We start from the raw sequence: 14,391 nt of genomic DNA, 5'->3' as shown, positions 1-14,391 counted from the left end.
AAAGACTGGAAGAGAGCAAGGGGGAAGGAAGGAAGGAGGGAGGGAATGGTGAAAGGAAGGAAGGAAGCAGGGAAAGAAGGGATTGAAGGAGGAAGGAAGCAAGTGAGGAAGAAAGGAAGGGAAGAAAATTGTGAAGAAGGGAGGGAGGGAGGCTGGAAGGAAGGAAGGCCAAGGGGAAGGGAGGAAGATGGCAAGGGATAGAGGAAGGATAAATGGAAGGCATGAAGGAGGGAAGAAAGGAAGGAGACATGGGAGGAAAGGGAAGAAGGAAAAGGAGGAAGGAAGGTGGGAAGAAAGGAAGGGGAAAAGGGAGGAAAGGGAATGATGGAAGAAAGGGAAGAGGGAAGGAAGGGAGCAGACAGAAGAGATGGAGGGATGAAGGAGGGGAGGAAGAGCAAAAGGGAAGAGGAAGGGGAAGACAAGGAAGAAGGGAATGGCGGAAGAAAGGGAAGAAAAGGTAAGGATGGGAGCAAGGAAGGAGGAGATGGAGGAATAGAGGGAAGAAGGCAAGGAGGGAAGAAAGGAGGGGGTGAAGGAGGAAGTGATGGAGGAAGGAAGAGCTGGAGCGAGAGCAGTGAGGAGGAAGAAGGGAGGAAGGACAGCACACCGACATCTCTGCCATTCTTTATTCCCCAGCGCCATGCCCCCACCACACTCGCCCAGCTCCCACGGGTCCCCCCGGCTGCCTGCCCCCGGGGGCCCCCTTGCCCCAGGCTCCGGGTGCCTCTGCCCAGGGGGTGGCCAGGCCCTGGGTCCATGCTGGCCCCGGGCTGCTGGCGGGTCTGTAGCGCCTCTGGGCACGTAGATCTGCCCTGGCCCCAGGCTGGTGGCAGGTCCATACTGCCCCGGGCGCCTTGGGGCTGCTGGTGGGTCCGTAGTGTCCCTGGGTGCCCTGGGCTGCTGCTGGGTGCACACTGCCCCAGGTGCCACGGGCCCAGCCTGGCCCCGAGCTGGTGGCGGTGGCAGGGGTCGAGCGCACGCCTGCGTCCATCCCTGTGCCCCAAGCGGGCCCTGGCTGGAGAAGCCTGGCAGCCTACGCCTCAGGCACCTTGCCCAGCCGCGGCTCCGGGGGTCCCAGCGCCCCAAACTTCTCGTCGATGACCGGGGCACCCTGTGGGCACTCGATGAGCGGCTTGAGCTGGAAGACGTCAAGGCTCTCCTGGTTCCTCTGGTTGAGCACGCTGAGCCGGTGGCCCAGGTCAGGACTGGCCCCGGCTGAGCCCGCAGGACTGGGCAGCTTCAGGTTGACGGGATCCAGCCCCTTCTGTGCCAAGCAGGCCTCCTCCGACAGGGACGACAGCAGCTCCTGCACCACGGCCCGGGCCACCCGCTGCCGGGCGGGGCCAGCCTCCGGGGCCTCCTCGCAGGCCGTGCTGCAGTCCGGTGAGGAGCCCAGCGTCTGGCTGCTCTCGCTGCGGGCCCGGGTGCCCGAGCTGACTGTCGACCTGGAGGCACTGCCCGACGTGATGCTGGCGGACGTCCCGGTGCTGCCCAGCCTCATTGGCACCTCCACCGTGAACAGGTCGGAGGAGATGTTGGGGCGATGAACATCGATCGCAGCCGTGGTGACCACGCAGATGGCTGCTTCGGGAACGCCGCTGTCTGCAGGGACCGTATGAGGGAGGGAGAGGAGAGGAGAGGAGGCATAAAAAAATGTAGCATTCAGTGAGTGGGTCACTTGTCACAGCTGCTTTCCCTAGTGAAATATTCCTGGTTCCCAAACCGTTGCCCTCTTGCTCTCACGCTATTGTGCGTGTGCACCTATAGCTATCTGTATCTCCGTTTCTATATGCATACACCCTGCTCACAGTGATGTTTCAAACCATGCCTATACAAGTTCCACCCAGAAGCCACAGGCTCTGGGCGAGCCCCCAGCAAGCTGCCCTGCGCATTTCCACCCCGCACGCCGCCCCTCGCGGAGGGCACGGCACCGGCACCTGCCCCTTCCAGCTCACCTGCCGTGAGCCCTCGGAGCTGCCGGGATGCCTGCCAGGGGACACCGTTCAGGGTCTGCCCTCAGGTCTGCTGCCACTGAGGGTTCTTGTCACTCAGTTTAACCCTTCTGAAAGGTTCCCAGCCTGGTGCTGAGCTAAGCTAAGGCCCCACTTACTTTGCACTCATTTATTTTGTCCATACTTTCCATTCCCAGGTCCATTTGAACCACTCTGTGGACTGGACAGCCTGGTGAGGGGGAATTAACCTCTCCTGGATCTTCAAACCATTATGAGCGACTCCAGTAGGAGCAACCTTGGGGCCCTTTAATCTCTGGAGAATTTCTGGCTTGATACAAACATCCATGGAGAAAACCAACCTGCCACAGTGGCTTTCCTCTCCAGGACAGATCTAGTGCGTTGTTCAGTCTCGCTTGGTTTACAGCATGTGGTGCAACACAGACCTAGCCAAAATTCAGTTTATCCCCACGTTTTTAAGGGACACTTACCACTGCTGGGCTCATTGTAGTATTGACTGATGTAATTATTCATGTCGTCCTCTGGAAAAAATAAGAAGGCAGTCATTAGAAGACCATTTATTTGATTAAATGGTTGAAATCCCACCCTGTGAAATGCTCTCCTGTGTCCTGTATGCCCAGAGAACCGCTTGAGCCTTTTTCATAATGTGTACTGTGAGGTCAGGAGACCTGACGTGATTTGGAGACACAGGCCATGTGCCCCATCCGCCCCGTGGCTGCAGCATACGCATGGATGGTTGATAGGAATTAGCCAAAATAGGGCTGATCATTTGCTATACTTCTTTACAAGCCTGCTCCGGGAATGGGGCCTGCAAAGATGGTGTTCTGGATGGACACGACACAGCCCTTGTGATCTAAGTCCCTGGATTTCTCTTTGCAGACAAAGAATGGAATAATTTAAATGACATGAGCTGTTTGGGCATTTGGTAATTTCTGCCAGTACAAGACACTGCTCTCAGTGAACAGCAGCCATCTATTTAAAATGACCCAAAGGGTTTGGCTTGAGGAATGGATACTCAAGGGACACGAAGTGCCTTGGGTGCTCACCTCGGCAGACTAGAGTCCCTAATATTCGTGTGGCTGTGAGCACAGATGTCCTATAAACCTTACAAAAATTCTCTGCAAATACTGTATGGCTGTGACATAATTTACTTGAAAACATACATTTGGAATTCATTCTTTGCATGTACCAGTTCCTTGGGTACTCTGCTGGACGTGGCCAGCAGTTGGCTATCACGCTAGGGACTGCTACCCTTCAAGTCCGACAGGCCAGCTGTTTTCCCAGCAACCCAGTAGCCCATTCATCACCTGGACCCGCTCAGACCCAAACAGGAATGGGAGACAGCATCAAAAATCTTCCCCAGAATGACAGTACGTTACTCCACTCATCCACGTAATCAGTCAGTTTGTCACAGAGGCAATCCAGGTTGGTCAGGCAGAATTTGCCCTCGGTTAAACTGACTATTCCCAATCACCTTCCTGTCCTTCATGTGCTTCAAAATGGTTCCTAAGAAAACCCGTGCCACGATCTTTCCAGAGACTGACATGGGGCTGATCAGGTCCTTCTCCTCAGCACTCATGAAGACGAGCTTCACACCGGCCTTTTCCTGGCCAGCAGGGCCCTCCCCTCCCACAGCAGATCCACCTAAGCTATGGCACAAGGACAGAGCTTGCGTGAATCCCGGCAGATTGAACCGAGGGTACCGGAAGAGACAGTCCTGCTCCTGACGCCGCAATTACAGCACCGCGTTGCCTCCTTCCACGCGATCGCACGTTGCAAGGGGAACGGCTCCACAGAGTTTCTGACCTGAGCTGCACCCCCCTCTCACCTAACGCTAGTCGCTGCCGCCACGAGCCAGCGAGCCCGCTGTCAGCCCGCAGCAAGCCTCTCCTTCGGGGAAAAGATTTCCAGGGAGGGGGACTGGAAGGGCAGCTCTTACCCCTCCTTTGGGGGTACTTGGATTTTCTTGCAGTACTTTATTCAAGCGGCCCTACCCTGCGCCTCGTTTTCGCTTGCAGCCCCCGCTTCAAACCCCTTCTGTTGCCATGCTGAGCAGCAACGACGTAACCCTCGCCGCTGTGCCTGCACTCTCCCTTTCCTTTCGGTGTTCCTAACTCGCTACCGCAAAACACGGGACTAAATGAAGTGGGAAAAGAAGACCAGCATGCTTCCAGAAGAGCAGCTCGAACTTTGCTGCTTCTGTCCTGGATGACGGTATCCCTAAAAGCCACACAAAGAATTTACAAAACCAATGGAAACGGCACTCAAACTCAGCGCAAGTCCTGCTTTGGGAAACAAGCGACAGAGCCGGACAAGCCAGCTCTACAGCTGCTGTAAATCAGTGTAGTTTTAATGTGTACTTCCACAATTCTAAAGCAACATTTCATTTTTCCTTTAGAAGGAATAAAGACAGCTACTTGGTTGCTGTAATATTATTACATATACATGTGATATATAGTATATTACTTAATATTACATTATGTTAGCTTCAGATATGCTATAAGGATTTCTACAAGTTGAGGCTGTAGCCCTACACTCGTAACACATACATGAGAGCTGCATCCGAACGTCGACAGTGGTAAGAGAAAAACGGTTACCCCGAAAGGGAAAGCAGCAGCTGTGCTGCATACTGAAGGACCGCTCAAGACAACACATTCTAGATCAGTGGATGACAGAGGGCTTTCCTGTTACCTTACAGAAAAACAGAACATTTTACAGTCACTGAAAAAGGAAAATAACAAACTTATTTTGTCCCAACTCTGAGCAGAACGCGACTACTACTATCAAGAAAACAGGAGCAGCAGGCCAGCAAGCAGGGCGAGCTCGCAGGCAGCCTGACCTGCCCAACTTGCGCTGTATCGTGTGCTCTAAAAGCATCCTCTCCTTTTAAGTGCTCTTTTTGATACGGTGTTTCAGCAAACCATGCTCATCCCTTTGAGCCAGATTTCCTTCATCCCCCGGGCCTCTGTGGCTACAGTGCTGCCTTTTCACAGCACATTGCGGTTTGCAGGTGAAAGAAACAGATGTTTTCCGGGGAACACTCTCTGCACACAACAAGACCCAAACCACCAAGCACTCTGTACCTGAAATAGCTGCGCTCGTAAGAAGGCAATCTAACCTGACACTGAAAGGGAACAGGGTTGTCTGCCTGGCTTCATTGGATCTTAAAAGCTTTTTTGGCCCTTGTTGATCTTTAAATGCCTGCAGTCAGAGGTGTGCTTTGTGCTAATGCCTGAGTTTAGAAAAGAGGCCTCAGAGTAGCTCAAGGCAATGCCGCTGGATTAGGAGTACATTGCAAAGCTTTTCAGCTATCTGCTACTAAAATACACTTTATTTCAATCATACATAATTTACACTCTAAATGCCACCAAACCTACCAGTATAGACACAGGTTCTTGCTCTGGGAGGGAACCTTTAGCTATATGCAGAATATATCTGCATATATATATTTTTGGTGATGTGTTTTCATCACATTTAATTCAGAGTCTGTTTCTAAGTAGAGAAAAGAGGAAAACGGCTACAGTTGAGGCCTGGACGAAGGCATGCTGCGCACACGGGGCCACCCCTCTTCCTCGCCTGGAAGAGCACACGGCCACGCTCAGTGCGGTTAACAGGAGACCGGGAGACTCTCATCTCCTTTGGCTCTCATTAAAATCTTTCCCAGGTGCCAGGATCCTTTGCACTGAGGGAAAAAAAGCAACCCAGAAAAGTTATTTGCCTGTTTTCCACTCCTTAAAGCAATGCTCAAAGCAAACCTTCTTTAGGACTGCATACCGTCACTGTCCTGGCCATCTCTGCATCAACCAACAGAACGTACTAGCGACCTGTTTTCAAATCAGTAAGTTGTTTTCAAACCGAAGAGATATTGACTGCTCATTACATGGGCAGAGGCCAATGCCAAACGCCTGACAAGGAAATCCCGAAATGCTGGCACTGGGACCCCTGCGCGTGGTGAGGACAACTCCCAGCTCTGCTGGCTGCGTGTGACTGCTTGCACGCAAGGCTCAGAGCTGGCTGCTTCGTGTCATTATGTGACAGCCTTCTTCACCTCACTGTTTTGCCTTGCTAAAATTTTTAGACATGCACACATACATATATCTATATACCTATATGTGTGTGCGTGTGTCTATAAAATATAAAAAAATCTATATTTTTACCCTGAAAAGATTCTTATGAATAAAAAGCAATGAAGAGTAATGGAAAGACAGCAGCAGGATAAATATTTCAGCTACAGATTAAGTTTCTTCCATGATTACATTAAAGCAAAGTGACAATTAACAAACTTGTCTTTGTCATATGGGAGTCTCAGCTGCTTTGGACATAAAAGGTTATAAACAATTCCAGATATCTCTGACTATATTCTTAACTGCTGAAAGCAAGGAGTATAAAGAAAATGCCACAAATATACAGCTGAAAGCAACTATTTCTGCATATAAAATGTATACGCGGATAAAAAGTACAGCACTGCACATCACTGTGGAGCCCTGCTTTGTAGCTGACGGTGATTTACAGTGAGATGAAGTCCCCACTGCTCAGTACGTGCAGTCAAATGGGATCAAGAGCACAAATGCATTTGCGGCTGATGGCATGTAGGATGCTGATATGAGTAAGCAGGGGAGACCAGCTTTTGCAAGAGACTGCTTATATTATTTAAATTGTACACAGTTTTTTCTGCTTTCAGTGTGCTTTAGCTTCAGCTAGAGAAAGGCAATTGTCTTAAGGAATACTTCATCCTTCATATTTTCCTGGGGGGGTTTTTACAGTTTTTTTTCATATTACCGACAAGTTAGAATTTCCAGGATCCAGAAGACTTTTTTTCCTCCTTTCCTTGAAATTCATCCAACTCCTCAAATATACAGCAATGTTACCTGTACTTCCTTTTCCACATAGAGGAACTTTTCTTTTAAAAGTCCTTAGCCATACAGATGCACAAATGACATTTATAGCAAAATAAGCTACTGGCAGTATCAGAAAGAAAAAGCATTTCCCTCTCATTTCCCCTGAAAACGGCAACCTTTGGAAAATGCCTATGGATGATGAGCTCCAGCAGTGCAAGGCCAGGACAGCAGACCGACTCCAACAGGATCAGGGCTTTTCACTGGCCAGAACGGCCAGTGGCACGTCGGGCTGGGAAGTTTGGTCAGAGGCCTCAGAACCAAGCAGCCTTCCCCGACACTGAACCCACCCCTTCTGCAAGGCCCTGAATGCAATGAAGTCACATTCAGGATGGGGAGGTAAGGCCGCCTCTTAGCCCACTATCCGAATCATGGTTATTGAAACAATGTGGGGCTCTTGGTCAGGATCTGTCTGACAGCTACTATATTTTGTTTGATAAAGGCTTTCAAATTATCTGCCCGTTCTTTTCCTGCAAGATTCAGAATATAAGCTAAAACGGTTCAGGGAATAATAAACTATTTGGAGTACGGTCCCACATGATCTCATCTGACCCAAGAGACAACATTATAATCTCTCTTTCTTGGCCCTATAAAAACATAATAAATTAGGTGAAACACATGTATGAGATTCCCCCCAAGGCAGACCTGTCTTTCAGTCTATAATCCCTCAACAGTGACCTTTAATTGTTTCACCAATGACTTCAGTGAACGAGACTGCAAAACCTCTGCATACAATAAACACCATTTGCACATCTTTACAATTAAAGGCCTTAAAAAAGTCATTTCTTTTGCAATAGTTCACTATGGAAGCATTTTACTTTGTGTTTTTATTGCCATTCATTGTACTGCCTTCTGTCTCTCACAGCTGAATTTTCCAAACGGGAAGGTTATTCCTTCTGCTGTGCGGTCTCCCACTGAGGATAGGAAGGAGCCCTCCAAGTAGAGTAGCGTTGTCTTACCATGTCTCTCCTTTGGAAAGCAATCTTTACTAGAAGGCTTCTAACGAAGCAGATCATCTATCCCCATCACTGCTATCTGACACCAGCGGCTTTTCCTCAAAGCACCACTACCATTTAGAAGCCTTTTGGGAAAAAGGGAGGATAAAATACACTCTGCAATGAAAGCCACTGAGACACACTCTGAGCAGAAAGGTTGTTCAAGGCGCGAGTATTAAGATCAGGTTATTGCTCCCTAAACACTTCTAAAAATAAGAGCAATGATGGGAGCTATGCTGCTCTGACACTGGCCCATGACACTGCCGCAACGCAAGTTTGCACGACAAGAGCGCAGCCCTAGCATCGTGCTGCAGAGCCCTAAGAAGGGAAGCTGGAGGGTACACAGAAAGGGCCATACACAATGTGTTTCTGAAAGCAGACTGGCAATGCACGGGGGAAAACTCCCCGACGAAGCTGTAACCTTCCCGGGGAGATCCCCCTGGGGATTGCCATGCAAGCACTGGCATTTCAGAGCTCTCCAGCCCTGACCAGCTGAATTTCACCATCACCAAATTCTCAGCCAGACCTGACCTCTTTTCCTCCTCAGCAGTCTGTGCAGAAGTCACTTCTCACTTATAAATTCATTTATTAAGGCACACGTGAGATCTCTAAGCTGTGTTGTGCTGCTTGCCGGGCTGGCGCAAGACGACCCAAGCAGGATCGTGCTGCCTCTGCCTTGCTGGCACAGGGATATCTCTCTCCCTTTCCCTCCAGCAACACGGAGAATCCGTGCCAATAGGAAATACGAGCAGCCAGCTGGCACTTTCCAGGAGGTTTCTCCCGCTTTTCGGATGAAGGTGGACTGCCACAATAGCGCAAGCTGCAGTGCTCACACACCTCTTCCAGTCACACAGATCCCCGTCCCTGCAGAGGCCGGAGGGCTGCGAGCGCACGTGAGATGCCACCAGGGCACCTGCCCTGCGGGGAACTGCCCGAGTTAGCTTGCAGAGAAAGCGCAGAGCAACAGACCCCGCCTGGCTCTAAGTAAGAAATCTGCCTGAGATGGGGGTCGCCATGTCGAAGGAAATCCTGGGACATGATGCTGCTAGGACAGAAAACCAAAATCCTTAAATGACAACACACTGGATGGGTCTGGCCCTCACTTAGGGGATCCCCCTGCAAGAGCACTGCGCGCCGCCTCGAGCAAGGCTGAGACGCACGGTGCCTGCGTGGGCACAGCTGATGGTTTGGGGTACAGGATGACCTGGGCGACCTCTGAATGCTCTTTCCAACCTTGTTCTCTGCGAATGAGGATCTGCAAATCCACATCTGACCTAATGTGTGACAGTCAGCTTGGAGCAAACAGAAAGAAACTTGGGTCTGTCTCTATAAAAGAAAGGCCTGTTTATTGAGTCTAGAAAAACGAAGCCAAATCCTCGCCTCCCCGTGGGTTCATGGAGTTTAACTAGGAAGCAGAGTGCACTTAAGATATAACCATTTCCAAGAGTAGGCTTCAAAGCAGATACTTTTCAACATTTGAAAATAACTATAAACTACTTTTTATCTATTGCTCTGCAGTAACACAGCTCTCTTCAGAGCACTAACAGATGATCACCAAAGGAACTGGCGCAGAGCTGAAAAACCAAAAGTCTTCAACCAGCTCAGACAGCCTTGCAAGCACCAACTGACAAAATCCATGCCAGTGCCTTCTCAGGCAGCTTATGAATAATCTTAATAGAAGCCCTTTGAAGCTCCAGAATTTTTCATATTCCCTTCCCAATATCCCATTTTCTTCACTTACAAAATGGTGGGTACCTGTGGGCAAAGCAAACTTTATTTTTCTCCATGCATGACTGTAAATTGTAGCAGTCCCCCAAAGCAAACCACTTGCTGCCAACCCCATAAAAATGGAAATTTGACTCAGAATAGTTAAAATCACCCTTCTGTGATGGAAAGTAACAGAGCTGGGATCCAGTTCTTGCTCAAATGAATATAAGGGTGGCATGTTAATATTAAACTATGGCAGTACTGTAGAATTTCAAAAACTGAAATGATATATGCAGGAAAATGTGGAATTTCCACTAGGGACTGTAATTCATATATTATGGGAGAGATTAACGAATAATAAATTTTCAGAGGAAGTATTAATGGTTACATGGGGCATTGTGAACCTGGCATTCCCCAAAGCCTGGAACTTTGTATCCTAAACCCTAAAAATGATTTGTGCAGGAGCAGAAAACAGTAGATTCTGACCGTGACCAGTTACACAGGCAAGAATTCAGCAAGAGAAAAGAACTCCCTTTATAATTTAGAGATGAGCAGATAGGATAATTTTTGCCATTATGTCATCAAACCATCTCTGGGCAGAAGAAAGGAGACAGCACTTAGGATCTTTCCCTGGCTCTTAGTGAAAGGCTGACCACAACGGTCCTGAAAATCATTAGCAATGCGGTGTTCACAGGCAGCAGCTTTCAGCCGCAGCTCTTTACAAACCAGCTGAGCCTCACAGCGCCGCTTCAAAGTCTGTGAGGGGCACCACCATTCATGTCGCACTGGAGAAACTGAGGCAGGGAAGCGAAGCCAAGTGCTCACAGTGCAGCCAATGCCCCAGCTCTGCCCTGGCTTTCTGGCTCCAGAGTCCTGCCCAACATCTTTCCTGGTGCCAATAAGGGAGGGCACCTTTGACTTGCATGCTGACGCCTGCGTTTTAGCCGCCACGTTTGTCCACTCAAAGAAAGCTAAAGGGGAAAATTTCCCTGCATCTCTTTGCCAAATCAACATAGAAAATACCATGTATCTATACATTTCCCACCAAGTTACTTCTACTGGGCTAGGATTCTCTCAGTAAGCTACTTCTGGGGAGATGGCTCGTTATTCAGAGAATTAGCACAGGATGGACCTGGCAGCTCAGACACAGAGGAAGGTCAGAGAGAGATCTGCAGAAAGAAAAGCTGGGTGAAAATATGTCCTGAAAGCTACTGAAACTGTCAGCACGTACAGCCCCCTTCCGCTGCAGGCCACAGCACGCTTCTCCGCCGTCCCCTGCCAGACTCCCCGAGGTGCTGGGTGTACCACGCGATGCCAGGGTTACCTGACTTATTTTACTGAACACGGTAGTAAATGGTTGCACAAAATCCAGGGTAAACACCAGCGTGCAAGCTGGAGCTGCCTCTGAGGAGCTTTAACTTACGCACTATCCCATAAAACTCCCAGGTAGGGAAATGAGTAAAAAGTCTGAATGCCTTTTTATTCCATAACCCCCTCGTGGTAAAGTATCCTGCACTGAATGTTTCCATTGTCCAATACAGACAGGGGAAATAAGCTTAGCTTGGGACGGAATATCTCATTTTCTCCTGCATTATGTTCTCCAGCCAACTCAAGCTTCTTGGCTTGGCAGCATTCAGGGCTCTCCAAAGACAGTGAGTTTTTGAAGGCTGACAAAGTTAAGTTTGGCACAAACACATACCAGTCCATACCCTATCCCCAGGTTTTGTAGATAGAGCTAACATTCTGTCAGAGCATAGGAGAACAGCCCACCAGCGCCTGTTTTGCTTAACAGCTGAACTGTAGCTTTTAACACTATTAGCAATCTGGTCCTTTATTTCTCCTCAAAATAGCCTTTGTAACAGGCAACCTTAGATATTTTTCAAAGCTCACAAATGCCACATGACACACAGTGATTAACTGCAATCATCACTCTGGGATCTTTAAGGAGGAAAAACACAGCTAAGAGAAAGTGGATGCAAAGCAACTCCTAATGCGGTCTGACCCAGAGGGTAATTTGCAATGCATAACCCTTGGCCCCAAAAGTCAGGGGATAAAACACCGGAGGCTTATATTTCCAGGCAAAGCAAGGCTGTGCAAAATCCTGAAGATAGCACGGCCGGGGTAACCACAGCACGCGAGATGGGGGAGGTGACGAGCGACACAAAAATGACATACGGGACCATCTCAAGCGTCCTGCTCTGCAGAGCCAGGTCCCACAAGCATTTCACCTGCACGAGCAGGTGGGGAGCTGTAACACTGGGAGAGCCTACACCACCCAGCCAGGCTGGCACAACGGATGGCACCTGGAAGATGAAGACCTGCTCCTCTTCTGCCCCAGACACCACAGCCAGCTTTTGCTGAGATACGTATTGGTTAGAACAGCCACAGCACAAATGAAGAAATGCTGGCAGCATGCCAAAGCTTCTGCTGCAATGGCAAGCGTATTACTGGGAGCCAGCATTGCTGGTGCTGGATTCAAAGCCTGGTGATGATGGGTGGGATGGTTTATTACTTCTTTCCTCTGCAAAATAACCCAGGAAATTAGATACAAACTCCTCTGCCTCAATAGACCATTATCTGGATTGCCAAACAAAGCACTGAATGTTAATGCTGGGCTCGTGTTTTTTATACAATCTTAACTTGGTGCCCTTGTTGGTAGTCCTACCACCACAATGGTAGGCTACCACGATGGTAGATCCTTGCTATGAGACCATAGGATATTCTTTCTGTCCGACTCCTGCTTCATTCAACATATAGGACAATAGTGAAAATGGAGTTGCCTGAATTTGGCTTATAAAGACAAGCACTCAAAAACATGCATCTACAAAAGGTTTTTAGGTAATACATTATATAATTTAGAAAAAAATATTTACCCTTGTATTTTCAGTTCATTTCTGGGAATCAGTAATTAATTCTAGATTCTCAGCATGACCGTTGAAATATAACATAACTGCACGTTATCCAGTGTGTAAAGTATTGCATTTTTTTGTTATTTGCTGGATATGTTTTTTTCAGTGACAAGCATGAATCTCCCTAACCAATCCCATAACCAAACTGAATGTGGAAATCAGTACTGAAGACTGTGTGTCCACCCAGTTGCCCATCTGGCCAGCATTTTACAAGGAGAAATGAATAATGAGTACTTATGTTAACCTGGAAGTTGGAATGAACACCTTGGACAGAAGAATTTTTAGATGAATCTCCACAGCACTATAATTTCAGCAAACTTCCTTATAATGTGCACAACACTCTCCAGTTCCAAATGTAACCCTCAAGGAACACATGCATAAATTATAATGCATCCACCTGGGAAGCCTCTGAAATCCTATAAAAAGGGGGAAATGCATTTTAGGGGGCAGTCTCTTTCACTGTCTGCTTTTAATTAGAATTTCTAACCAGGAATAATTAATGGCTAAGTTGCGATCAGTGTTCAGTCATTATTAAAAAGAAAAAACAAAAACAATTTCTACATGCTTTCATTACTGTGTAGAGTATGGAGAGGATAATAATCTGAAAAAATGTGGACACCTTTTTTTCTTAAACCTTTTGATTAAATACTTCTGTGCCTTTAATTCGATGGAGTTTGGCCAAAAGAAAGATGTCGTGAGAACCTCTAATTCAAATATATTCACATACTGTTCATCCACTAAAATAATCCAGCAAAGATGTCCGAGAAAGACTAACACGTCACTACAGAGGAAAGCGAGTGAGAGGAAGTAACCCAGACTGTTCTCTTCTCCGGAGTATTATGTTCCCCATCAGGGAGATCAGGACCCATCCTACCCTCCCGCGAGGAGGATCAGGGGAGAAAGAGCAACGCCCTTTTCAATAATCCTTTCGGTCTAGCATTCAGGTGACAAAAATGGATCTAGGTAAATACAGCTGTTAGTGTTTCCCTGAGGCACACACGCCTGCCCAACAGACAGCTGACAGCCCAATGGTACCCACAGGTCTGCTCCTCACCTCCGGCATGTGACCTCAGCATCCAAAGCGGGAGCTGCCCACACCGTGCAGCGCCCCGTGGCTGGCACCGGAGCTGCTCACACCCTGCATTGCCCCTTTGCTGGTACCGGAGCTGCCTGCGCCTCATCACCACCGGGCTGCCCAGCATCGGCAGCCTTCAGGCTGCACCTGCAACCCAGTGAGAGCACAACCACCAGGTGAGGTTCATAGCCGAAGCACAGGCAACCACACAAACCTGGTGGGCCAGCTAGGGTGCAGGGTAGTGAGCAGGATAGCTGGGACCCATCAAAACAGAGACAGTCCTGTACTCATCAAAATCCTGTTTCCAGGAGCAGCACTGAACTGACCCTCTGCTGTACAAAAGCATGGAGATAACCAGTCCAGATACAGTTCTAGGCATGTAGCTTTCCACCTCTTCCCCTGACCATACACCTTGTTTTTTTCTTCTGTTAACCCAACACTAACATTCACAAAATATCACTTAGCTCACAGAATACAACAGGAGACGCAGGTTTCTATGGGTTCATATGTCCACAATTACATATCCATGCTCATAACATACTTTTATGTACTTGAGTACCTCCCAGCAGACATCAGACTCTTCACTTGGCCAAAAACTGGCCACATTAATTCCTGATGTAACCTTGCTGACACAAGATTTACAGAAGAGGCTAATCTGGCCTAATACATTTAACTGGATACTATTAAAACCAGTATGAAAACAATGCAATATTATAAATATCACTAGTTGAGTTACAAACTGGATTCCTGTGCAGTCACAGTAGCAGCTCTGAGCCATTACATCAATTCAGAACTGCCCTGGGTCCCCTCTAAATCACAGAAACGCAAGTGGCCAAAGTC

The 14,391-nt window shown here is 48.3% G+C and overlaps 1 protein-coding gene across 1 annotated transcript in view; it reads right to left on the bottom strand.

The window, feature by feature from the left end:
* Positions 1–612: 612 nt before the first annotated feature.
* Positions 613–14,391, bottom strand: part of TMEM266 (transmembrane protein 266) — a 62,213-nt gene continuing 48,434 nt past the window's right edge. The window contains exons 11-12 of the mRNA XM_013957007.2: positions 2,441–2,491; positions 613–1,602 (exon numbers count right to left, since the gene is read on the bottom strand). Of these exons, the coding sequence (XP_013812461.2) occupies positions 1,034–1,602; positions 2,441–2,491 (620 nt within the window). The 3' untranslated portion in view covers positions 613–1,033. The remainder of the gene's footprint in view (positions 1,603–2,440; positions 2,492–14,391) is intronic.

The sequence above is a fragment of the Apteryx mantelli genome, chromosome 15 (assembly GCF_036417845.1).
Source record: "Apteryx mantelli isolate bAptMan1 chromosome 15, bAptMan1.hap1, whole genome shotgun sequence".
Lineage (NCBI taxonomy): Eukaryota > Metazoa > Chordata > Aves > Apterygiformes > Apterygidae > Apteryx > Apteryx mantelli.
This window is presented reverse-complemented; position numbering and strand designations above follow the sequence as displayed.